Source organism: Centruroides sculpturatus, unplaced genomic scaffold (genome assembly GCF_000671375.1).
Source record: "Centruroides sculpturatus isolate CEXI.00-Female unplaced genomic scaffold, Cexi_2.0 scaffold362, whole genome shotgun sequence".
Classification (NCBI taxonomy): domain Eukaryota; kingdom Metazoa; phylum Arthropoda; class Arachnida; order Scorpiones; family Buthidae; genus Centruroides; species Centruroides sculpturatus.
The window spans coordinates 471,805-499,641 of NW_019384664.1; the positions used below are offsets into that span (position 1 = coordinate 471,805).

General features: G+C 30.0%; 2 protein-coding genes across 8 annotated transcripts in view; both read left to right on the forward strand.

Moving 5' to 3' along the window:
* The window catches only part of LOC111626615 (thyroglobulin-like), a 38,628-nt gene extending 35,521 nt beyond the window's left edge, over positions 1-3,107 (forward strand). For both annotated transcript variants that reach the window (XM_023370057.1, XM_023370058.1), the window contains exons 6-8: positions 2,322-2,493; positions 2,591-2,700; positions 2,765-3,107. In XM_023370057.1, the coding sequence (XP_023225825.1) occupies positions 2,322-2,493; positions 2,591-2,700; positions 2,765-2,985 (503 nt within the window). In that variant the 3' untranslated portion in view covers positions 2,986-3,107. The remainder of the gene's footprint in view (positions 1-2,321; positions 2,494-2,590; positions 2,701-2,764) is intronic.
* A 6,633-nt stretch (positions 3,108-9,740) lies between these two features.
* The window catches only part of LOC111626616, a 156,142-nt gene continuing 138,045 nt past the window's right edge, over positions 9,741-27,837 (forward strand). Inside the window, exons 1-7 of one of the 6 annotated variants that reach the window (XM_023370060.1) lie at positions 9,741-10,182; positions 10,255-10,625; positions 19,339-19,448; positions 20,651-20,668; positions 20,768-21,223; positions 21,868-21,991; positions 26,164-26,192. In XM_023370060.1, coding sequence (XP_023225828.1) covers positions 20,666-20,668; positions 20,768-21,223; positions 21,868-21,991; positions 26,164-26,192 — 612 coding nt within the window. In that variant the 5' untranslated portion in view covers positions 9,741-10,182; positions 10,255-10,625; positions 19,339-19,448; positions 20,651-20,665. Of the gene's footprint in view, positions 10,626-19,338; positions 19,449-20,650; positions 20,669-20,767; positions 21,224-21,867; positions 21,992-26,163; positions 26,193-27,837 lie in introns of all 6 variants that reach the window. The other 5 variants (XM_023370061.1, XM_023370059.1, XM_023370062.1 and 2 more) reach the window with 5 other exon arrangements.

Below are 27,837 nucleotides of genomic sequence, written 5' to 3' on the forward strand. Positions count from 1 at the left end.
AATAACATCAAAAACTTCCATTGTTCAATAGAGATCTTCAATTCCTCTTACAAGCGTATGAAAAGGCAATCGTTAATTTCTCGATTGTTACCCCACATTCGGACCTCCCAATGGACTCCCATTCGGATCCTCACACTTGTTTTCATTTAAAATAATTGAAATAAGCTTCCGTTTAATGTTTTCCGTAGAACGTCTGATTGTCAGGAACGGATTACTGACGTTAAGCAAAAGATCCCTACATTTTATTAAATATTTTCAATTTTTATGTAACATTGCTATGTTACATAAAAACATACCTATACGTTTTAAATGTTATGTTCATTTTAACCATTAATGCATTCCTGATGATGATAATGTTTTTAATATAAGAAAAATATCTGAAATTTTTGTTTTTAGTTTCACTATAAATCTCATATTAATATTAGTAGAACAGTATTTAACAATTTAATACTTTTAATCTAGTCGAAAATCTAAATTCATATATTTATTTTTTGTTCATTTTTGGTTTATAAAAAACATTGTGATTATTATAATTTTGTTCTTTAATAGTTTTAAATTTTCTACTGCCAGAATTATAAATACAATATACAGTAAGACCCTGCTTAACGCTCCTAGACGACAAAGCGCTAAACGAAACAGCGTTAAACGAGGTCATTTTAATATAGAGTAAATAGGGAAAGGGGAACACGCGAACAAAAAATAAACAGATTTTTCTTTAATTTTAAGATATTTTTATAATAATTTGCATAATAATATATGTTAAATAACACATAAAAATATGCACACAGAAATGTAAAGTTCATTTTTTGTGACGAAGGTCCTGGCTCTTTTGAAATTCTTGTTTTTTACGATAAAGTCGTGTAGTTTCATTCGTCGCTTTCTTTTTCTTTCCCTAAGCAAATGTCGGTATCAGGAGATCGCACCCAAAACGCCTCATCTCGCTTTTGCATTCTTTTCAAAATCTGGATCATTCGCTACAATTTGATCAGCGATTCCGGTTATCGTTACTAAACTTTTGCTAAGGAAATCTGTAAAGAAATTCTTTGGGTTCTTCGTTTTCAGAATTTATATTTTCCAGTTCTACACCAATTCCTTGTTCTGTCAGTTCTTGAAGGTCGTTGGTATGAGGCTTTCGCCAGAAACCTGCAGTAACTCTTCAATATCCTCCTCGTCTACATCTCCTAGTCCTGTTGTATCCATTAGATTGACAATTTGGTCAACCTAACGATACAAAGATAGGTTCTTCTCGTTGAGAATTCTTGGATACCTTCAGCCACAACTTCTTCCACACTTCGTTCGTGCATTTATCAGTTAATTCTTGCCAAGCGAAACCGATATTGCCTATGGAATCCATGATGTTATATTTTTTCCAAAATTGCACAAAATAAACATAGAATTAAGGAAAGTACAGCGTTACGACGAATTGCTACCTTTTGCTGATTGGCTCGTGTTCGGGAATAATCGTAATATATATGAATCAATGAAATGCCGCGTTAATTTGAATAAGCGTAAATTTTGAACATAATTTTTTTTACTTACTAGATCTAAGTAAATTACATTAAAATTTTATCAAAATTTTTAGATATGAAAAATTGAGCCGTAATTCATATTAGGCATCTTGTTGTTAATGACTTATTTAAAAGTTTAGAATGTTTACATTAATATCCGCATAACTTAAAATATTTTTGAAATTCCTTATTTCAAACATCAAAAGTCATTGGTGCAGTTCTTTCTTATGAATAATACAAATGCATATTTTTAAAAATTTCTTTTAAAACTGGAAGCCAAATAAATTAAACTAAGTCAAACGCAATTACAATAAATCAAAATATAAGTTCGAATTTAACAGTTTCGAATAATAATTATTTTAGTTAATTCTGTGTAGTTTAGAATTTGATATACCAGTCACCCCCCTATAACACTATTGATTATTCCGTTTTATATGAATTCCATGTTGTACGAGTCACTTAGATTTTACAAATACGTGTGACGGGCTGTGAACGGCTCACGTATTTGTAAAATCTAAGTGACTCGTACAACATGGAATTCATATAGAACGGAATAATCAACAGTGTTATAGGGGGGTCGACTATATACTATACTTAGAAAACTTTCTATGAGATTCTCACTGAAATTCTAGGTGAGTGGCCATTTAAAATTTATTTAAATATGTAATAAATATATTATAATAGTAGACTAATTTCCAGATCTATACAATACAGTTTTAAAACAAAAATTTGTTTTTAATAACAAAACAATTTTAATAAAAATTTTAGTCTATAAATAAATTTTGTAAATTCGTTTTTTAAAATTTATTTCAGTTATAGAAGGAAAACATGATCGTCATTTTAGTACTCCTTGTTTTAAATTACTAAGAAGTATGAAACAAAATATAGCAAACACTTCTAAATATTACGATTATGTTATTGGTTTTGACCTTCCAGAATGTGATGTTGATGGAAGTTTTGCTCCTGTACAATGTAAAAATGACAAGTAAGCTACATCAAAGCTTTTAAAATTAGCTTTAATATTTTAATTTTCATTTTCTGTTTATTTCTAATTCCTAATTATCTGGCTTATTTTGTTGTAGATGTTTTTGTGTCACGAAAGAAGGTGATCCTATTAAACGTGATCCTTTCACTGGAGATCCCATAAATACAGAAGTTCCGAGATACTCAAAACAACCTAAACATATGTGCAGTAAGTTCAATTTTGTAGTACACTGTTATAGTGCAACTAGGTTTTAAGATGATTTTATTTTCAGGATGTTTAAGGGAAAAAGAACTTTTAGCAAAGAGTGAAAATGCAGACCAAGTTGCTGAGTATTTTAAAAAGTACAAGTGCAATAAAATGGGTAGCTTCGAACCAAGACAATGCATTGATTCCATGTGTTATTGTGTAAATGAGGATGGTTTTCAAAAAGAGACAGATGAAAGTGTTTTCGTCGTCGATCAATATAATTTAAACTGCACTCGTAATTCATAATAGGTTATGAAATAAACCCTCTCCGTTAATTAAGCCTGTAACATTATATCGAAAATTAGATTTCTTTCCTCACTATTATAAATTTCTTAAAAAGTATTGAATAAAACAATAATAGTTTTAAATGTATTTCATTATTAAATATATATAAGACTTATTTTTCTTCGTAGTAGGCTTATATAGGCCTATATGATGTAGCTTACTTGTCCCTTTTGAAATGTTTATATTACTAATAAAATGTAAACTACTATTAAATTATTTATACAGATAGTTGTGGTTTAAAACATCCCAATGTCTTAAAACTACTTTCATACAAAGTTTTCAATAGTGAGATGAATAGACGCATTGGAATGGTTCCAATCAGACGCATTTATTTATCTCCCTATTGAAATGTTTGTGTTTTGAAGGTATACTTTCACACAAGAGTTTTTTGGCGTATGTCTGTAAAAAGAAGACGTCCCGCCTCAAATAGCGTAGAGCTTTCCATACGGATCACTTTCAATGGTCGTGTGAATTGATCGGACCAACTCAACGTAACTAGATAACCTTGAAGAAACTGACAGTCGGCAATTATACACTTTGGCTTCACAGAAAACATTTGATATTACTTTCCTGGTTGTTATATAACAGAGGGAAAGTATGGCGATCGGTCAAAAAAACTGACTCCAAGATTTTTAAATTTTTAGATACGGGACGTCAAGAAATATAACAGATGATAGCTTCTCTGGATTATGGATGTTAGTGTGTGGAGAAGCATGATGTTTTTTCATCTTTGAAGCTTGATAACTCCCATGCCTTTTCTCGAAAATTTCTGAAATTTTGCAGGGAAGATTGAAAATTATGGAGAAATGTTTCTAGAAATTTTCAGAAAAATTAGTCAAATTTGGAAGATATTAAGGGGATGAAGGCATATCTCAAAAAGCTTCTAAGTGATGAAATTTCATTTACTCGTACAAATTTGTAATTACCAAAAAAAATATATGTATTTGTTTCGAAAATTTCTATAATTAATGATATACATTTTTTTTTAATAAAAGCTCAAAATAGATGACGCCAAGCAAAATTTTATACTTTGTTATGCGTTTCTTAAACATAAATACAGTAGACCCCCCTATAACACGGGTTCCTATAGTTCGGTTTCCTATATGACGGCGAAAAAATTGCGACAGTATCCGTACAAACATGGTAAAATAAAACTCCTATAATTCGGTAAAACGTCATCGGGCAGCCGAACTACTTTCTGCCGTCCAGCGCCACGCTACGGAGAGTTTAGGCGAGTAAGTTGAATTTACTATCGTCTGTACAGTATGTAAATTAGGTACCGTAAGTCTAATACAGCACTAATTTTATACATTTCTTGTGAAAGAAACATTTCTTATTCAACGGCCATTAAAATTATTTATATTAATGATGTCTCCAAAGTTCAACGAAGTTTTCGCAGAAAAATAACTTATCAGAAATCGCGGCCGCCGTTTGGTGCGCTGCTTCGCGACGAAAACAAGCTTAAGCAACGGTGCAACTTGGTAAGTAATCCTACAATTTTTTGTTTATAGCATAGTTTATACGGATTATTCCCCAAAAAAATATACGTATTTTGGAAATATTAAGTCGAATTAGTCTAGGAATCGATTAATTTTATGGAAGAAAACCTTTCAAACAGCAGTAGTCCGTAAACTTCACACGTGTCGGGCTGTGATTGGCAAGGACTCGTACAAAATGGATTCATAAAGAACGGAACGTATCTACCGTGTTATAGGGGGGTCGACTGTATTAAAAGTTACTCCCGGAAAGTTGTTACACAAGTCGATGCTGGATATATACTGTAAGATCTCGTTTTATGTGGTGGATACGTTCTACAGAAAAGCGCATATAAAAAATTCGCATAAAAAAAGACTTTACTTGCCTTGAAAAAGTAGGGATACGTTCCGTAATTTTCTAAAATTGCATAAAACCAAAACAACGAGTTAAAATTAACTTTTTAGTGCTAGGCACGTGTATTATTTTATTTCTTTTTTATTATATACTATGTGTTGTCACACCTTTGTTCGGGTTCTTTGTTTGTTCTTTTCAAAGTTTTGTATCGCGCGCCACCTTATGGTGGATTTTGTCGGTGCCTTGATTGGCCCCTTTGGTGACCACGTGGAGGTGAAGGGAGGAGCTTATAGGAAGTTATAAAAAGAGCGACCTGTGAGGAAAGACGGGAGTTTGGCTTGCTTCTGTGTGATTTCTAGACGGCGGAACGAAAGACGAGGGACAAAACGGACGAAGGACGTCAGGACTCGATCCGGATATGGACAAGAACCGGCAATTTAGAGTGGATTGAACTAAGTGAAGGAATCGGGTTACATCGGACTCGGTATGCGTCGGGGAATTATCTAACTAAGGTTGGGTAAAAGAACATCATCAAACTGTTTTTCGTGGCCCATTATTTCAGTCCAAGGAGGATTTTTTTCGTTCCACGTGGTCGCAGCTCCAATCGGATGTCCACTCACAAAGGAGACTGCCCTATATGAAATGTCGGGGTGGTGGATCTGCTATGTAATTCGTCTGTAACATTCATCGTGAGCGATTTGAGTTTTTTTTGTTCTCTAATTTTCGTTGTACAGTCCTCATTTATTCTTACCCACATCACGTTCTGGATCGCCTTGGTGATCCATTAGAACTGCAACTTAAAACCGCATTAAAAAGTTTGCAGAAATTAAAAGAAATAGGCTGCTTAATAAATTACTTCGAATGTCTGAAAGAAATTCATATAAAAGCTTAAAATAAACTTGTATTCAAACTTAATTCAGTTTATTTTATTGAAAAGTAATACAAGGGGAATCCCTGAATTGCAAAAGCTCACTCTAAAAACAAATCACTGACATCTGGATGTGAAGAGTTAATTAAACACCTTTAGTTCCACACCCGAGTTAACTCGGGCAGGTTACATAGCGTTACACAAAATACGGTCCTTAATTTTTTTTTGAATTTTTGGAATGTTTTTTAAGTCTCCAAATTTTTTAAAAATATTTAAAAATATACGGCCAGCTACCGTTCACCCTACTTTAAACCCTTATCCTCCCGCGACGTCTATCAGAATGCCCCGGGAAATCCAACTCCAGCTGTGTTCAAGGTCATCCAGATGTGTAAACAATGACTCATCGGTGTTAAATTTCACAGAAGGGCGAGACAAAGGAAGTTAAACTTTGAAGCTTTTTTTCCAAAATTAATGCATTTCTTTCGTTTTTTTCAGTTTTAAGTATTTTTTATGTTTAATTACATTTATATCAAAAATTGCTAGGAACTAAAGGGATTAAGGTAGATCTAGTTGTCCTTTACATCCATAAACGTTATATGTCAGCCGAACAAATGGAGTGAGCTTTGAGCGTTCCACGATTTTTGGAGACTGTCTATACGCGGGCTTCCTAAACAAGCCTATATATATGTTTGTCCAAGAAATTTTTGGATGAAATACAAACCGCACAACTTCAAAATCGCATAAAAAGAGACCTTACAGTATATTAATTCAGATCCTAACAGACTGGACTACATTTGTGGCAAATTTCGAAACAAATTTATTAACAAATAAAACAACGATCAGCTAATACTGCATAGTACCAGTGGCGTAACTTCACGTTAATACGTGGCAAACAGTTCAGAGTTGCTGAAATTTAAGAATAAAATTTTGCGTACCGCTACCGCCAGTACCAATATACAGAAAATTCGTTGTGGACGAAGTGCAAATCAAGTGTTTTCATTTAAATGTTCACAATATTTCAATTACAATCAAACCTCGGGTTATGAACGTCCCTGTTTACGAACAAAAATTTGAACACCATATTTGATACGGTTGCCGTACGATAACTCGGTTTCCGAACAAGCTACTCGGCAAGAACCAACCGCAGAGGGCGAACTCCCTATAGGCTACTTCCTGTATTGAAGAAATTCTGACCTGACCAATCAAAGACAGGACTACTGATTCAGAAGTTAGTGGTGCCGAGATCGCCTCGCGTCACTTAAGAAATCATCGATGACGTTGCTATTTAAATTACATTTCAATGCGCATGCATGAAATATACTATTTCCGTTTCTGTATGCGCCACAATCGAATTTAAATCAAATTAATTAATAAAAACCGCATTAATTGATATTCAAGCATTTAAGAATTAGTGTTTAAATATTCTTAAGTTAAGTTAAATGACAAAAATTTATTAATATAATATAATTTAATTATTATAGNTCAAAAAAAGGAATTTAACCATTTTTAATGACCTGAGGAAGACGAAAATAATTATCGTTGAAAGCACTTGTCGGTCTAGCAACATTTATTTGTAATTTAACGCCTATATGATAAGCACAATATTTCGAAAAGCGTTGATAAAGTACTTTTTTCTTAAAGCCAAGACACACATGCGTAAAATCTAATATAAAACAAAAAGCGTAAAAATTGTTCTGAAATTTTGACTGAAAAATAACTGAAAAAAGAGTAGAGCATGTCTCTACTTTTTACATACGTAAAATTTTTATGCCAAAATTCCTCCAATAAAGAGGCCTTTTTTGTGACGGCAATGGCAGTTACCCCTACAATTGTGACGGTTTCCAAAAAACGAAAAATAAATGAAATTGAAGACTTTATTGAATCCTTTTGACCATATCAGTGTCTTTATGACAAAAAAAGTGACACGTATAAAGACACTGTATTTAAACAAATTTTATGGACAGCCATAGGTGCTAAATTTCAAATAATAGGTAGATCTGGTAGAATCGATATATGGTATTTAGATCACACGTTATTTCAATTCGGAATTCTAGTCTATTAATTTAAATTTTCTAAATTATAGCAGAGGCAGCAGCAGTAGCGTAGCGTAGTGGGGGCGGCAAAATTACGTTTTAGGGAAAGGCAAAATTTCACAATAAATAATAATAATATCTTGTAAGAATTTGAACCATTTCATTTCATATTTTCGTGCACCTACGATTCGGACCGATTGAAATGAGCACGGAATACCATCCGGACAGTAAGGAATCGACTCGCCGTCCGGGGATGTCGTGCGCAACTTGTCGAACTTTTTTTTTTCTTGTACGATTTATTCGTATATATACACACCTTCAATATCCAATAGAGCTAGATCACTCGCGTTACTCCTATCCAAGTCTCCCTAGTCGCTAATTGTAACTGATTTAGAACCGGCATGCACTGCAAATTATTCTTCGCATTGCAAAATGACGACATACGCGTGCGTCAGGAACTTCTGTTCGAACAAACCTCACCTGCCGTCCGGGTCAGCGATTTTTAAAAAGTGGCAACAATAGCAAGGAATTTTTCATTACTTATTCTGCGACGAAACTGAATTTTATTCTTTTAAATTGAGATACCTAAATAAAGGGGGCGAAATTTTCCTCCGCTCCGGGCGGCTGACACTTACGCTCCGCTACTGGGCAGCAGAGAAAAAATAATAATGAAATGTAGCACTGTCAGTGGCAGTGGCGTTTCCTATTCGGCCAGAATTTTTACGTATGTGTTCTAGCATAAAAGCGTAAAACAGAAATTGAACCGAAAGCTGATTTCTGATTCAGTTTTCTGTCACACAATTTTACGCATTTGTGTTCTTGATCTAACACTTTTCGCCCAGTAGGCACTAAGAGGACCTCTTTAAGCAAGCCCTTTATGGGTTCGGTCAGGCCCACAATGGGGTGGCCGGGTGTTGAGGGACGGAACAGCCATACTCGGATCAGTTCCAACAGTTCCAGTTTCAGCCGTGAAACTGGATCTTCCACCTCTAGTCTAGACGTCTGTGTAAACAGAGACTCGACTCTGATTGCCAAGATGAAATATAACAAAATCTATCAAGACCGACAAGTACTTTACGAATTCGACGGCCGGATGCCGAGCGGTCAAGGTGGCAGCCTACCGCTCTGGGGTACTCGGAATCGAATCCAGACGGGTCGAAAAATCCCCAGGAGTTTTTTTGGGGGGTCCGTCCGACCTTTGGGCGGGGCGTCCGTCCTAAGTTTGATCCCGTCCCTCACCACCCGACCGCTCCATTGTAATCCTGGCCGAACTCATGAGCTTGCTAATGGAGTCCCTCTTAACAGTGGTGTAGCGTGGGTGTCAGCCGCCCGGGGCGGAGGAAAATTTCGCCCCCTTATTTAGGTATCTCAATTTAAAAGACTAAAATTCAGTTTTGTCACAGAATAAGTAATGAAAAATTCCGTGCTTATTTCAATCGGTCCGAATCGTAGGCGCGAAAAAAATATGAAATGAAATGGTTCAAATTTTTACAAGATATTATTATTTATTATGAAATTTTGCCGCCCCCTAAAAGTGCCGCCCGGGGCGGGCTGCCCCTGCCGCCCCCACTACGCTACGCCACTGCCTCTTAGTGCCCACAGGGCGGAAAGAGTTAAAATATATATTTGTTATTTAAATAAAATTAATGCGTTTTTAAAACAAATTCTATATAAAAAATGTAATAACGAAATTTCGAAAAAAAAATTTAAATTACATAATATAATTTAAAAACCCGGTAAAATAACAACTAAACCCGGAGCCCGGAGTCAAAATAAATCCAGAAGTTCAAATCAAAACCGGATAGTTGGCAACAATTACAATAAAAAGGAATCGATTCATAAAATTTTTATACGAAATTAAGATAACCGAACTGGCCAATAAATATCAAACACGTATTTTAAAACTCGAATACAGTAAAAATATAATATAGTTTAATTTATTTATTATCAATTTAAAACATTTTTATAAAATATTATCGACGTTATCATATATAACATGTTATGAAAATTCCGCATTTACAGTGACGTCATCAAATAATTTCCGACTAATAAAATAAGTATTAATTTAAAAAAAAAATGTTATATACATAAATTTACTAATTTTACATTTAGAGAAATATTATTATTTCCATTAATGAAAAATATAAAAGCTAATTTCGCTCCATTTGTAAACATTTTTCGTAACATTTCAGACGATCGCACTTCGTCTGTTTTCGTAAATTTGTTATGATTTCTGATGGAAATATTCTGTCGCATCGCTTATTTGGGTATCGTATATCAGTTTTTATTAGTAAAAAATCTTCTGCGCGACAAATCCACCGAAATATTCTTAATATATACTCGATATAAGCATTGTATTACGTCACAATTATATGACATTTAGGCACCAACGCTTTCACAATTCAATACATTTTTTCATATTAAAATGTAATTTGTATACATTTGTAAATACATATGAAGCTACACATATAATAGATCTACTTTTTTGTTTGTTTTTAGATGTATTTACTTGTTTACCGCCAAACCTCTAGTTGTTCTCCATCAAGTTTTCCAACTCAACATGAGATTACATTATGAACTGGAAAGATTAAAATAGATTTTATTTGCTTTACCACAGTTTATATTCGATTCGAGTTTTGTTGTATTCGGTGCTTTTGATATGCAAGAAAGAATTTTTTTTTATATTAATTATTTCTAATGAAACTTTTTGAAGAAAACTGCGACATTTATGAAGCGAAAAATGTATATTCATCGATTTTAAATATCGTACAAAGTTATTTTTAACGTTGAATTGATGGAAAGAATGTCTACATCACATATATAAATCTTTGAAATTCAAATGATGTGAGCTATTTAATATATTATGAAAAGTAAGTTAATGATTTTATATATATTTTGCTTGTTATTGAAAAATAATTTTGTATATAATTTCAATGTAAATGTTATATATTTAATGTTGACTCTTAAGAAAAACTGTGTAACTAAATTCGGATAATGCCGTTTTAGTATCTGGTAGAATATATAAATAATAATTTTTAAATATATTGCAACCCTTATGTGCAAAATAAATGCATGTAATGCAATTATTTTGTATCTAAGGGTTGTTATTTTAGGTATTTTGACTGTTATTTAATTTTAATTGCATCTTTGGTTAATATAAAAATTTATGAGAAATTTGTAAGAAATATTTTTTTAGTTTTTAAAATATATAACAAAATTAGTCTATATTTAATTGTAATTTATGTTTTGTATTCTGAAACCGTGTCTCCTTTTATCTGTTTTTTACTGTCACGACTAGGTGCATAGACAGACACTGGCATTTCTGACAGCAATCTTTATTAGGGAATATCCTGTTGGCCGAGATGCATTTCGGGCATAAGCCCAAAAATGTGGTTCCAAAAGAGTGTCGACTGACTTTCAGGATGTCTTGTAAGGTGGTGTTACAGTAAAACGGTAACAGTAACTTTTAACAGTAAAATATTTTTAACTGTAAATAAGTAATTTTAAACAAGATGTATACCAGTTAACACCACCTTACAAAATATCTTGGAAATAATGCCGACAGAAGAGGGGCTCATGCTCGTAACACATCTCGGCCAACAGGATATTTCCTAATAAAGACTGATGCCAGAAATGCCAGTGTCTGTCTATGCACTTAGTCATGACAGTAAAAAGTTAATTTATGTATAAGATTGATTGCATGTTTTTGCAAAATTTTCTTTATTGATTTAAATCATTTGTTTTACAAAATATTTATATAATTATTTTGTAAAACAAATAAGTTTTTCAGAAAAACCACATCGAATACCTGATGTGGTTTTTCTCAGCATTAGGTGTTCAATGATTTATTATTTAAGGAGCTGAGTAAGATATTTGGTTATATAATTTTAAATAATTATTTATATTTAACAAATGTATGTATAAGATCATCACATTTAATTTATTTGCATATGTATGCATAAATAATTCATAAAATAGACACACAAACATTTATGTTTATGTGTCTATTTTATGTTATGACAAATGTTGGAAGACATTTATGTTGTTGTTATTGTTTGAATAGAAAATATTATGATTTTACAGTAATAGAAAGATTGTTTTTCAAATTATCAAAGTTCTTTACAATTAGTACATTTTACACTATTAAAAAGAGAAATAAGAAATTCTTAAATAAAATAATATCAAATAATTGTGTTAAATTTCTGGTACTGATAATTTAAGGAATTGGTTTTGATTTCATGGGATGAGGCAATGCAGTGTGAGGGCCACTATGGGCTGTTGAGAGGGAGGAGTTAGGAATTTTTCCTCTGGTGTGGAAAAATTTAGGGATCCCTAGATTTATGAGAATCATATCCATATAAATTAGTATTATTTTTTACTATCAAATCTTTAAGGCTGTTTTTTTGTTAATAAAAAAACATTTTTGGTATTTCATCTTGCAAAAGAGGCCTGCTCTACTCCTGTGGGTTGTATATAAGCTCTTGATGGCCCTGGCTATCTGCCAAGGGAGTGCTTTCCGGAAAGACTTTCTAAGGAAACTTACTCCTATTTCAATGTTAAGTACATAAATAAAACCTGAAAAACTCCATGCGGCCAGTCCATTGGTCAGGTGTGAATCTGTGACCAATTACCAGTGTGTTTGATAATTTTATTCACTTGGTCATTGGTGGGCCGGCCATTTAAGAAGTCAGAATAGTTGACTTATATCAGTACACTTTTGATAATATGAATTAATTAATTCAAAAGGTATTTGGAGAAGTGAAAACTTTAAATTATCAAATGATTGAATTTAGAAATAAATAAATAAAAGGATTTTCAAATTTAAGAGTATTGTAGGAGGTGCTGATATTTTTGGACTAAATTTTATTTTAATTAAATAGATCAAAAACTATACTATATAACTAATTGAATGTTTTCATCACCTTTTTTTTTTGTTACTTAAAGAATGTAAGGTTTCTTTTACAGCAAACTTTTTATCTGAAAAATTGAGGACCTACTCTATTAATATAAATTCATATGCAATGCAGTAATTAAAAGTAAAAAAGAGCATGCATATATGAGTAAGCTAGACTATTTATAACTGTTTACATACCAATTAATTACTGTAAGTGGTAGAATATATCTTAATGATTTCCAAATGATTTTTTGATTTTGAGAAATTATTAGTCAGACCCTTTTTACTTTCTTGATGCAGTTGTAACTATTAAATAATACCCATTTCTCAGCTATAATTTGACATAAGGAATTGAATGCAGATTAATATAATAAATAATTTAATTATAAACTGCATAAAAAATAAAAGAAGAAAACTGTTGTCATTATTCAAAATATCATCATTGTTTCTAAGTTGTGTCAAATATTTCTACATCTAATTTCTTCCTACAAAAAACTGTTTTGTTTACATTATCAGTAATCACAAATCTATAATGTGTTATATGATGATGATCTTATTTTACTTTTTAATAAAGATTAGTTATTATAAAAATGTTAAATTATAAACAAATTATTATCATCATCATCATCATAGATAGAAAAATATAATAAATAATAATTGTATTCTGTACAAATAATTTTGTATACAATACATTTGTGGTGAAAGTGTAGAGTGTAAATGTGTTAAATGTGGAAAAATAAAACAAATTTGTTTCTCTAAGTTTCTCAAACACATATTGCTATATGCTTTTTTGTAGATCAATATAAAAATTTTTGTTAAATCTTACTACTTTTGGGCTTTCCAGCCCATCTTCAGTGATATCAACCTAATTCTTTTATAAAAAATACAATTCTGTTTCCAACATTGTATATTGTAAACACATGCCACTTCACATCTCTCATTAATGCCCAACCAACTTCACCCTCTGTCAAATTATGAAATCACTTACTCCCTTTTTCTCCCTAGAAAAATGATCATCCATTCATATTCATTTTGAATAATCCTTCTTTGGTCTCCCATTTACTCCTATGATCCTTCATTACTTACAAACTAGGAAATAAAATCTATTCTTTAATATCACTTCCCCTTTTTTCTAATTTAACCAGTTCTTTATTACCTATTTCCACACAGATACCAAGGATTCTCCATCCCTCATTTTACCACCTTGACTCTAACTTTTAAATTTTTATCTTCTCTGTGCAACTTATTTTTTCTTGTTTCTCACATCTAATATTCTAGCTTTCATCCATTTGATGTTAACCCTCAAAGTCTGCTCTTCTAATGCTGTAGTGATCCTCTTGCAGTCTCCCTGTGTTCCTTCAGTCTAGTTTCAAAGTTACTAGTATTCCTCATCACCTCCACATAATTCTTTCCACCATTCTCCATTCATACTATATAAAATCTACTTTTATTGTCAAAATATCTCTTCCTTTTTTCATACTTCAGTGAACCAAATAACAAAGCATTCCTTCTATACGTAATCATTTTCCTGGATCCCCGAGGATGGGCTGGAAAGTATTAAAATTATGAGAATTTTTACATCTTGATCTCCAAAAATATCAGATGGTTGTACGTTACATATTATTAATACATATATATATATATATGTTTACATGCGTAATATTTAATATGCATAATACATGTATAAGGTACAGTACATAAAATTTATCCATGAATTAGCTTAATTTTATTTGTTTGTTCTATTTGTTTTAAAATAGTATTTAGTAAAAATAATGTTTGTTTTTGTCTTAAATTTTCAATTTCACATTGGTCTTAAAGTGACTGTGTTTTAGAAAATCAGTATTTGTTGGAGAGCTTAGTATAATAGAGGCATTGAACTAATCCTGTTAAAAAAGTATGGCATTACACTATTTAATCTGATAATATTGAATAGAAAGGGAAAATTCAAAGAGAATTTGAGAATTCATTTATAATATTTATCTCTAATACTTACGAAACTCTAATAACTAATGATCGACAATTTAGTTCTTTCAATCATTTTTCTAACTTTACTGTTTTGACTAAAAGAATATATTAATCGTATTTACAAAAATTTTTCAATCTAAAAGGTTAAATTAAGACTGTAGATCAAGAATAGGTATTGAAAGGAAGCAAGTGATGATTTGATTATAAGTAAAATAAAAATTTTATCAATAATTCAAAATATATATATATACAGTAAGACCCTGCTTAATGCTGCCTCACTTAATGCTGATTCGATATAAAGCTGTCTGCTCGAAGCCTTAAAAAAATTTTAAAAATTTACGCCAATTTAAATTATCATGGCATTTTATTGATTCGTACATAATATGATTATTTATGAACACAAATGAGAAGATCCTGTCGTCGTTGACCAAATTGTCAATCTAATCGAACAGCAGGACTAGGAGATGTAGACGAACAGGATATTGAGGAGTTATCACAGCTTTCTGGTGAGAATCTTATCTATAATAGAGAAGTGGACAGTACACGGACTGTTTAATAGGAGAAACTTTTATCATATAGGCTTTTAACCATTTTTAAGGACCTGATGAAGACGAAAATAATTATCGAAAGTGCTTGTTGGTCTAGCAACATTTATTTGTAATTTAACGCCTATATGATAAAAGTTTCTCCTATGAGAGTCTTATCAACGATGACCTTCAAGAACTGGCAGAACAAGGAATCCTGTTTGAGTAGTTTTGCTATACAAGTTTCCCTTGTAGCCTGAGGGGTAAAAACAATTTAGTCATTAGCAACAGAGGAGTGAGTTTTCAGATCTTAGAGTTAAATAATACACCAGAAAATATAATTGTAAAAAAAAGTTAAAATTCAAAATTTCAGCTGAAGTCCATATGCATGAGCAGATGAGTTCTAAGGTTATAAAACCAACATCACCTTATGAACTGTTTTTTCTTTATTATAATTTTTTATAAACCAAAACTAATTTCACTTCTTCAAAATTCTACTTCATTTCAAAATGATTTAAACATTAATAAATAACTATTAATGATTTTTAATCATTTAAAGATTAATTCCAAAGATGGGATGCATTATTGATCATGTGAAAGTGAATTGAGAGATGGAGGAAACGAAAAGTAAAGTTAAAAACTATCATATTTTTGGAGTTTTTAACTTTTCTATTCTTTTTGTCCATCTCTCATAACTCACTTTCACATGACCAGTAATGCATCTCCATTTTTGACATTAAGTATTATGTAATCCAAGCTTTTCCTCCAAATTCATAACTTTTCGCTTTTTAGAATATAGTCTCACCTTCCTTTATTTTTAATAATTTCATTTATTTTCATTTAACAAGTAAATTTGTTGTTAACACAGTCTCAACTAGAGCTGTCATCATTTGTTTCCTGCAGTTCTTTCAGTCTTATCTCTAAGTCTCTTCTTTATTTTAATCTCTTTGTTCTCTATTGTCAGTAACATATAAACACCCACCTTCTTGCTCAGCCTTTTCTTCTCATTCTTCAGTTTATTGAAAATTGTAACATTCCTCTTAATGGCATTTTTTTTTCCTAGCATTTTATAAAAGTTTTGGTCTCAAGAGCTTACATAATTCACTGGAACTATTTTTGTGTTTGCTCCTTTGTTTTGTCTTCTCTCCTATTACAAACATTCTTTCAAATTATTTCTAATTCTGTTCTCTGTCACTGTTATCTGTAACAGTTCTAGCTATAAGTCTTTAAAAATTCCTAATTAGTACTGATTTTATTTTAAAACTTTTATATTTTGTTTTTTATGTATTTTTAAAAACTTAATACAAATTTCTTTAGTTATACAAGGTAGGCATAAAGTCTTTTCCTGATTACAAACATTTATTGTGCAAAAACTATGCTAGACAAGGAACATAATTTGTGGCATAATTTAGGCTGATTTCTAGAAGTGTTTTTAAATATACTGTTGCAAAGACTGTCCAGGTAGAATTGTAATTGCCAGTAACAAAGTGACTTTTTCAAAGAAACTCAATGTATTCTGTGGTTTCTTAAAACAAAATCACCAATTATGGTTCAACAAAATTTCAGAAAAACTACCAGATATGAAAAGCATTAAAGGCTTGTGTGTAAAGTTTAAAACGAATATCAGTATTGATGACCTGAAGTCTTTTTTTAAATTTTACATACTAACATTTAATGCTTTTCACATTTAATAATTATCATTATACTCTTTTCTGAAGTTTTGCTGAGCCATAATTGATTTTGCTTTGTAAAAGCACAGAACACATTGAACTTTGTCCTAAAATGACACCGTCATGATATGGTACTAGCAATTGCAGTACCACCAGTCTGTGTAGCAATGTATTAAAAAAAAAAAAAAAAAAACAGGAATCAGCCACAAACCATGTTTCTACTTAGCAGTTTTTGCACAATAAATGTTTGTAATCATAAAAAGATTTTATATTTTAAAAATATAAAATCAATTAGCCAAAATAAAATATTTATTGAAATTTTACACCTAAAGTTTAATTAATAAAAAAAAAAAAAAAGATTGCAGATTACATTGGACTATAATAATGCTACTAATTATTAATTAAAATTCAAGTTATTTTGCCTAAAGATAGGCATTAGGTACCATCTACAACAGGTCTATAATAATAGGCCAAATGTAATCTGGCAATCATTTGGCATTAAACTAAAAATCAGTTTATTGGATGTTTTTAAACTAAAAAATTATTTTCATGTTATAAAGTAAATGACAAATAAACATGCAAAAATTTATATATTTTTAAATTCATTTTAAAATGAAAACATTGAAGAAGCTTAAAAATTTTATATAGATTATATAGAACTGGTGGAGTACATGATATAAAAGACATTGCTATATTTGGACTCAGCGAAACAAAGTGAAAGGAAGTGGGAGGAAGAGACCTAAGAGAAGATTATAAGTTTTTTTGGAGTGAAGGAACAAAGATGAAAAATGGTGTAGGAATCATTGTTAGGAAAGACATCCAGGAAATGATGGTAGAAATGAAAAACATCAGTGATAGAATAATAAAAATATGAGTGAAATTTGAGGAAAAGTTAACGATTTTATCCAGGTTTATGCCCCACAAACAGGCAACATGAAGAACTGTTAGAAAAGTTCCTAAAGGAAGTAGAAGTAATTGAAGATAAGAAAGACATGGTTATAGGGGACCTAAATGCACAGGTAGGGAAGGCAAGAAGTGGACTGTAAGAAATTATAGGCCCATTTGGATTTGGCTATAGAAACAAGGAAGGGAAGTATTGATTGATTTCTGTGAATGGAATGCTTGTTGGAAACACCTGGTTTATGAAGAATTCTCAAAAATAACTCAATATGGGTGGGTGAAAGGAGGACAATCACTAAAATTGATTACTTCCTGATTGAAAAGCAGAACCACAGAAACCTTTTGGATGTGACAGCAGATCCAAATGAAGCTTTTGATGGAGACCACAAATTGATCATTGCAAGGTTTAGTGTTGGAGCAATGACAAAAATGAAGGAAGTAAGAGAAAGGAAAATAAAGGTTTGGAAGTTAAAGGAACCAGAAATGAAACAAAAGTGTCAGACTGAACTCTCAATTCACATTCTAAACTCAGAAATACAAGGAGTAGAGGAAGAGTGGGCAATGTTTAAAAAAAAATATGCAACTTACTTCTGCTGTAAACCAAAACAGTGCTTATTTCCAAATATTTTCACAAACGTTTTCAAACTTAGTTCTTCTTCAGGTGAATAAAACGGGTAGAACAAAGGGGGAAGAGATCTATTGCCATTAGACACTTCCTATTGAGAATGTAATAAATAAATAGTTATGTTTTTACTTCCTTTGTTTTATTTATATAACCCTATTAATCCAAACATTCCTATATAATTTTGTAGTAGCAAAAGTGTACTGTATTTTGATTTTTTGAAACATTCTTTTTGTTTTGAATCTACAAAAATTTTTTGTTCAAGTTTTTGTCAAAAAAGTTCAGATTTTTGCTTTGAAAAGCAAAAATCTGAACTTTGTAAATGTGAAGTACATTTTTAAAAGATTATAACCTGTTTAACTGAAGCAAAACCTTAACAGAATAAATAAATACCACAAATGATTTCATAAGTTCAGAAGAAACACAAAAACAAATGTCTCTTCATAATTTGTTTTTTCCCCCCACACCTTGGAATTCAAAAATAAAAAGATGTGTGTCAAAGTCAACCTTTATTTTGAGATTCTTGTCTGTCTTGATATGCAAGAGATGTTAAAAATTCCTCTTGTGACAGTATATTTCAAGGATACATTGTATACAGTATTGATAAAAATATAAAACTCAGAGGATAATTATAATAAAAATTTTACCAGTTCAGAATATGTGAAGTTTCAATCTAGGAGTGTGAAAAAGATAAAGTTTTATGTTTTTTTAGTATTTCTTATAAACTTGTGAAATTTTTATTATAGTTGTCATCCTGGTTTTATATTTTTATCAATATACAAAATACTCAAACATTTTTGGCTGGTCAGCCATATTCAGACATTATTTTTCAAATGTATGAAGATATGAGGATGGCTGATTATCCAAAACATTTGTATTTATTTATTCATTTACTTTGGTTAAGAAATTTATTGTCATTAATATTTCAAAATGCTTGTTAATTATGAATTCAATTATTATAAATATTTTATTATTGTGCAAAAAAATTTATCATAAATTGTTTTTCAGGTTTACTACTATTAAATTTGATATTCACTACATTTCTCTTTTCATACATGTAATAAAGAATTGGATTAGAATGGAATCAGTTCATATTTGAATAGTGAACTGTACTTGAGGTATGTCTGTTAGTTAAAGTCAATTTAAGTTCAATACTACAAAATATCATAAAAGAAGTATTACCATTTTGTTTTTAAATAATTTTTAAATGAAACAATATAAATACAGGTATACCTCGCCTTACGTCGGTAATTGGTTCCAGGAAAACGACTTAAGTCGAAAAACGACGTAAGTCGAATTTACTTGTCTCTGAATCTACTTGTTACTAGGAAAAACCATAAATTACTATTCCCAGTTCTGTATTTTATTTATTAATGCATTTTTAATAATATATGGTTAATAAGAATCTATTTTAAGCTTACAAACAAATAAATTTTAGTTTTTAATAGAGTACAGAAAAAAGTAATCTAAATTTACGAATGCATGTACTGTACTGTAAATACAGTACATACTTGTAAATGTATATATTTTAATATGATTTTATGTGCTTTAAACGTTTTTCTAGTGATATTACAACTTCAATATTTTTGGCGAACGGACGTAAAGTCAAATAAAATGACTTAAACTTGATTTTTATTTTTCCGTATACTTTTTTGACAAACGACATATAATCGGGAACGACGTAACTCGAAACGACGTAAGTCGAGGTATACCTGTATTTATATTTTTTATCAATAGTTTATTCAATCTTTCCAATTATATGTAGAATACTAAATAACTATCAAATGAAAACTGACATAACTTCAAAAGAAAAAATGGCAGCAAAACAAAATGGTGATGCTTTTTTACAACATCCTGTATAAAGTTACTTTTCCATTCAAAAAACCAAGGATGTTTCATCAAATTTTATTAATACAAAGCAAGTTCAGTGACTTTCTAATAAGATTCTTTCAATTTCATTAGTATGATCTCAAAACTGTTCCTTTGAAATATCTTTGTTTTAAGAAATTTAAATTTTTTTTATTTAAAAGGTGGCAATTTCCCTATTTACATAACATTTTTATTAATATTTGGGTAAAATATTTCTTCAAATCTAAATTTATAATACAATTTCAAATTAATAATTTATTTTTTTACTATATGCATATTTATTTTTCAAGTAGATAATGAACCTTTAATTTGTATTATTTTTAAAAGAATTTATATCAACTCTCAATATATTTAGATTTTTCTTTTTCTCTTTTTTTTTATATTATTTAAATTAAATTGAAAAATATAAGTAAGATTAAAATTCAATCTCTCCCTTTTATCAAACCTAAAGGAGAGAAATGGCATAATGGTATGTATATTATGATATTTTATTTAAATACTATAATTGAAATAACATATGCAAAGACAATAATAGTTAATTATTTTTTTATTTAATGTTGTTATACAGGAAGAAAAATATAGAATGAAGCCAACAAGAAGAGCAGCTCGTTTAGCTGCACAGAAAATTTTTAATACTGTGCACATGTATGGCTTAGATGAACCCGCTAAGCCAGAAAAAGAATATTTTCCACCAGGTGGTCATTTTTCATCTTCTGAACATACTGGACTTTTAATGGAATGTTGTGAAGAAATTTTAAGTGGTGTGCAACGAGAAGCATTTTATAAAGCAAAACAAGCATATGAAGAAGCCAACCAAAAAATAATTTATTTGAAATCAATAAATGCTAAAATCATTAATAATTTAGACAGTGATTTTCAAATTGATTCAGAAAGTAATGAAAATAATCATGGAATGGATTCAAAAGTTGGACCAAAGTTTTTGGAAAGTAATTCGTCAATTGCTATTCATCCAGTAATAAATATAAAACCTGTCCAACAACAAACAATTACAATTACTACAGGAGTAAGTTTTTAATATAAAATAATTATTTTATTTGATTATATTTAATTGTAATTCTTTATAAAATACAGTAGAATATTTATATCCATGTTGAAGTATTTAATTATAAAATATTTTAAGCAGAACTAGACTACAGTTATAAAAAAAACTGATCTTTTACAAGCCATTTTCAGATTGCATCTGAACAGTCATAAATATAAATTACTGTACATTTGAATGACATTCAAAATATTCTAGAACAGAACAAAATCCTTATAAAAATAACATGCATGTGCAATATCAATATTGAGATCTTCATTTATTTTCTCTTGTTGTCATTGAAATGACTGTTTATTTTGTTGTTTCATATGCTTTCTTTAAACAAAATTGTTACCAAATATATTTTCAAACTATTCATGTTTTACTAATTAAACTCATTTTATCATACTTTTATTTCTTAATTTTTTTCAATATACATCAAATAATTTAATAAAGATATTTTTTTGATAATAATATAATAAGAATAAATATTAATATAAATATAAATAATTATAAATAATAATAAGAATTTATTTATTCATATTTTTATTAATACTTTTGTTATTGAATTAAGTAATTATTTAAGTAAATAATTTATTAGTAAAAAAAATTGATATTTCTTTTTGTAGACTGATAACAGTTCTTTATCTGATGCACTGCCAAATGCAAATCCTTCTTCATATAAAGTTTATGATTCTAGAACAGGAGCAGTTGTTGGTACTTTACCAGGGGATACAACAATTGTCTCTCAAGGTATTTATTTTTTTTATTCTTTTATGTAAATTTTTAATAATTAACCTAAACCAGAAAACTAATTATAGAATGCATCAGTTTCTGCTTTAGCATCAGGGAGGCACATGACACACTTGGAAGCAGAAAATAGAAGCATATGTACGTACATACATAAATTACTATAAAAGTCCAAAGTCTGGTAACTTAGAAATTGTTCATAAATCTTGACATTCACCAGTATTGACTGGTAAAAGTCTGAAATCCCTGATAAAATGCCCACATTTTGGACTTTTACCAAGCAATACTGGCAAATGCCCAAATTTACCATCTGGCTTGGATGAAAAATGTATTCATATGTATATGTAGTTTTGTAATATACTTAAAAATGTAAATTAAGATAACGAAAGTATTATTGTAATAATTTTTATTTAATTTCTTAAAATGAATTTGCTGACAAATAAGCAGTGTAGATGAATAAGTTGTCTATTATACAATTTTTTGTGTTTACATAAATCTTGCTTTTAATGCAGCAGAATGATGACATAGCAGATTTTATGAACTTTTAACTGAATTAGTGAAAAGGAAGAAAGACAACAGTTCTTTTATAAGTAATGAACAATATAACACTGTAAGTGAAGTGAAAGATGCGAAAAATATTAGTAAACAATCTGTTCACTGTAGACATTTCAAGGGGTATGTTCTCGATAACGGGGGTTAAGAAAAACTAATAGCACTAAGAGTCTGCTGGAAAAGAAGAATTTTTTTACTATATTTGTTTGATAAACTGGTCATATTGGTATATCAGGATTATTTGACAAAATTTGTTATTCTTTGAGCGTTAAAATAGAAAATGACTATGGAAGTTGCATATGATCTTTTGGATATTTTCATAACTTTTGGCACACCTAATTTCCTTCATTCTGATAATAGAGTTTTAATCAAGTTTTCCAATGTTTACATAGGATGTGGGCTGATATAAAGATAGTTTGTGGAAAATTGAGGAACAGCCAGTCTCAGGAAGCAATTAAGCATACAAACCAGGACATAGGAAATATGTTATCAACTTGCATGTAATAAATAAAACTTCAAAATGGTCTTGAGACTTGAAGTTTATGAAAACAATGATGAATAGAGCTTATCATGTGGGGATCAAATGTTTACCATATGAAGCTATGTTTGGTGTTACATTAAAAATGGGTACTGCCTGCTCAGCTGTTCCACGTAATTTATACACATGTAGACACTGAAGATTTGGAAAATATGTTAAATGCTGGAAATGAAGGAACACAGCTAGAAAGTACAATTGGAACAGAAAACAAAGCAGCAGGGATGCAGAATTTGACAATAGTTGAAACTGAGACAAGCAAACTCACCATTATCTCCTGAGTGTTTTGATGTAACTCCTGACAACTTCTAACAGGGTATAAAAAGTGATTCTGTTTTGAAAGACTGCCAAAGAAGGCCTCAGAATACAAGCAAAGAAAATGAAAACAGCATCTTGTAACAAAATTCCAAAACCTTCAATTGGACAGAATGTAAGAATTATAGTACCGGATGTATACCAAGAAAAGATCAGTCAAAAATCAATAATAGCTGTTATCATAAATATTGAAGATGATGAATTTTATCAGCTAGACACTAAGTTTGGAAAATTTTGGAAAACTGAAGTCATCATTCACTAGGAACCAATTTACATTGTGCAAAGAAAATTTTATCAGCTTCAAAGAATTAGGGAAAAAAGGTCTGAGAAGTTTTCACAACCTAGCTTTCATTGGAGGCTAAGGATTCAAAAAATGCAATTGTTTAAAAAATGTGCAAATCATCATCTTTGTTGTGCAGTTCTAAATATCCTAGTAATCAACTTTGTTGCAACCAGTACATTTTCTCTAATATCACAACAATTATCGTTCATATAAATTTGTTTGTTTGAAATTATAAAAAAATTTTTCTATTTTACTATAATCTAGTATCTATTATAACCACAGCTCAAGACATAGGAATATTTGTTCACCAGTGGCCACTAGATTTGTTAACTCAAAGGCTAAAACCAATCCATATAAGTAATAAAAGTTAAAATATATTCTAATAAACAAAAATGAAAAAATATTTTTTAGTTTAAACTTTTTTAAAAACATCATAGGCTATATATCACATGAAAGCAGGGGTGGATCTAGGTGTTTTGGGCCCTAGGGCTTATTGAAGTCCAATGGGGCCCCATTTTTTGTTATATTAGGAATCTTTAAATTGGGGTTGAAAATTTATTTTTAATAACATCAAAATCAGAGTTGAAATATACTGTAGAACCCCTCTAGTCCGCCCTCGGCTAGTCCGTCGCTCTGGTTAATCCGACCGTGGTCGGAGTCGGGAAACTTGTCCCGACTCGTCAGTAACTCACCGCCCATCGCGTTGTTTTGTGTTCGTTACAGTATATGTTTTACATTGTGTGTACGTATACAGTTTTGTGTGTTTTTCAACATGTCAGGAGTGAAACGTAAACACGTTACTCTTTCATTAAATGAAAAATTAGCAGTACTACAAAGACTGGACAAAGGGGAAGATTGTTTATTTTACTTTTTTCTGATAATCCGACCTTTTTTGCGTTCCGACCATACCCCCAGTCCCAAAGATGACGGATTAGAGGGGTTCTACTGTATTTATTTATGAAATGGTGTAAAAAGTATTAAAAATTTATGATAATATAATTTTTGTGGGTCCTTGACACTTGGGAGCCCAGGGCTTAAGCCCTATTAGTCCATATGTTGATCTGCTCCTGCATGAAAGTATTTATGTTATTATTAAAAATTACGTGTTTTTGAGGTTGTATACTTTCATTTTCTTAATTTATATTTTAAGTATATTACAAAACAACATATACATATGAATATATTTTTTACCTGAGCTGATGGTAAATCTGGAAATTTATCAGTATCTCTTGGTAAAAGTTTTAAATGTAGGCATTTTATTAGGGATACCAGTCAGCACAGTAAATGTCTGGATTTACTGGTAATTTCTAAGAGTTACCAAACATTGGACTTTTACAGTAACACAAGTCATATGCTGATTGTAAGATGGTTGCTCATGTTGAGTCTTGTACTAATTTAGAGATGTGGAAGTATTTTTTATTAATCAGATTTTTGTTATTGGAAACTGAAAAACCAAGAAAACTTGACTACGTAGTGAAACTTGTATATGGTAGCACGTTTATCCAAAACTAACCACTTTCAGCTTCAAAAACTTTTGTATAATTTTGGTATCATATTTTGGTACAAATATGAACTATTTATTCTTCAATAAAAATTACCAAATAAAAAAAATATAGAATATGTAGGAGTAGAAAAGAAATATATTTTAGTTCATTGTTTACTTTTACAACTTTTACTAAAGAATAAAGAATATACATGCAATAATAAGATTAATTTGTTTGTGTTTCCATATTGAAAACTTTCAAAATTATATCAATAGAAAAATCTGAGATAAGACATGTTCAACCAAGTAACTTTCAACTTTTAGTTCATCAAAACACTAGTTGTAATTATTAGATGAGAATAGTACAGTGTTGACAATACAAAGATACCCAAGTAATAAAGGTAATATATTTTTATTATTATTTTTTAATTTTGAATTTTATTTATGCTTATATTGTTGACATTGAGTTATTCTCATTAATAATTATATTAAACATGTTCAAATTTAATTAAATAAAAAAAGATTAAATATAATGAAGATATAAAATGTAAATAATTTCAAATTTCATAAAATTAATCTGAAATTTGGTTTTACACCTGGTATCAAAAACATTTCAAAAGCTTCAAATTTTTGCATTACAGAAAGTCAAGTTTACACTTCAAATTATGAACAGCTTGATGAAAATACTAGCTATAATAATTCTTAAAATAATTTTTCCTATTTTAAAATAATGCATTTTGGAAAAGAAGTGAATTTAAATTTTATCATTATTATCTAGTTGAAATCTGTTTTGCAAGATAAATCATTTATTATCCAATAAATATCAGTTTAGAATGACATGAGATACAAAAAGAAGACAAGCATTAGTATCAGATGATAGAAAATTCTTTAAAAAATTTGAATTTTTCAGATCATAAATATCTTATTTTTTTCAATTGATTAATGTAATTTTTTTATTATTAAGATTATAATCATAAAATTATTATTTTTGTTATAAATATTTTTAGATGGTGTTCATATATCGTCGGCACTTGAGGTGAGTGGCATGAAAATCATATATTTTTATTATATATTTTCACTTCTTAATAAAGAGTAAGAGTAATTTAAGAGTAGCAAAATTGATATAAATAATAAGAAAAACATAATTATGTTCTAAATGATTGATTAATATGGTTAATTATATTCTAGTAAATATTATTGGATAAAATACAGAATTTATAAATTTTATATTTATTTTTTTATAACGTTATTCAAACAGAAGAGTGAATTGAAAATTTTTAAATTTTTTTATAATATAAAATAAATCATAAGCCATGTCTGTTTTGAAAATATAGTCTTAATCAGACTTAATATATTATTTTATAATGATATACAANCCTAGCTCATTGGTATAGATATACAAATAATAATTGATATTTTCTAAAAATGTATTTCAAATAAAACAAATGTTAGAACAGTAATAAATTTGTTGATGAACATGATGCAGTATCTCCTATGGTTTGTATAGGCAAATGTGAATAATATATTTAGCTTATCTGAGCTAGATTGTCATGTCTTTTTACACGATACAACATGAACATTATTTTGTAGTCTTTCAGCATTGAATTTAAACCAGTAGTACTGCTTTACTGTATCATTTTAATTTTATATGACCATAACAGCATAAAAGATATGTTCAAAATATTTAAGAGTGATTTTTTTTATAGTATGCATTAAATGCTGTACACCCATTTCTTAATAAATATATAAAAAGTTCCATCATAGTTACAGAAAGGAATTCTATATTTTTTATATGATTAAATTTCATTATATTTTCCTAATTATTAATTAAAGGACTTCAACAATACCTGTTGAAATCATTCTTAAAATTTCTAAATTATTTTAGTATAAAACAGTGGTTCCCAAATTATTGATATTTACTGACCCTTTCAAAAATGAAAAAAATATTTCTGATCTATATTTATCTTATAAACGCTGCAAAGTGAAATGGGAATGACTTAATACACACTGATCATATCAAAAATAAATAGAATTACAAATTTTGTTATAGAATATTATCAGTTTAGAAAAATAAATGCATATTACAAGCTATCATGTAAATATTTCATGGACTTAGTCTGCAGATATCAGTTTGGGAAATACTGGTTTAGAAAATTAGTACATTTCATTTTGAAGTATTCATATACAGAGTTTGGACAGACAGATTAAATTTAGGAATATATAGTTTTAAATGTATAATTGTACAGAATTTATCAACTATAATAATGGTATAACTAAGCAAAAGCATTATCAAATACACTGGACGACAAAAAAAATAACGCACCATGAAGGACTTGTTGGATTTGAATAAAAATTGGTATATGACATCGTCATTGCTAGACAGATATATGATTGCAACCATAAAACAAAAACATACTTTATTGTGCAGTAATATGCAATACAGTGCAGGTACTAATATCCTGTTGGGCCGCCTCTAGCGCGGATACAAGCTGTGATATGCCTCAGCATGGAGGCACAAAGGTCACGAATAATGTTCTGAGGCATATCTGTCCATGCATGATGCAATTGGGACTCAAGATGAGTCAGATCCTGTGGCTGTCGCAGCTGGCGACCCAAGTGGTCCCACACATGTTCGATTAATGATAAATCTGGAGACCGTGCAGGCCAAGGAAGTGTGGCAA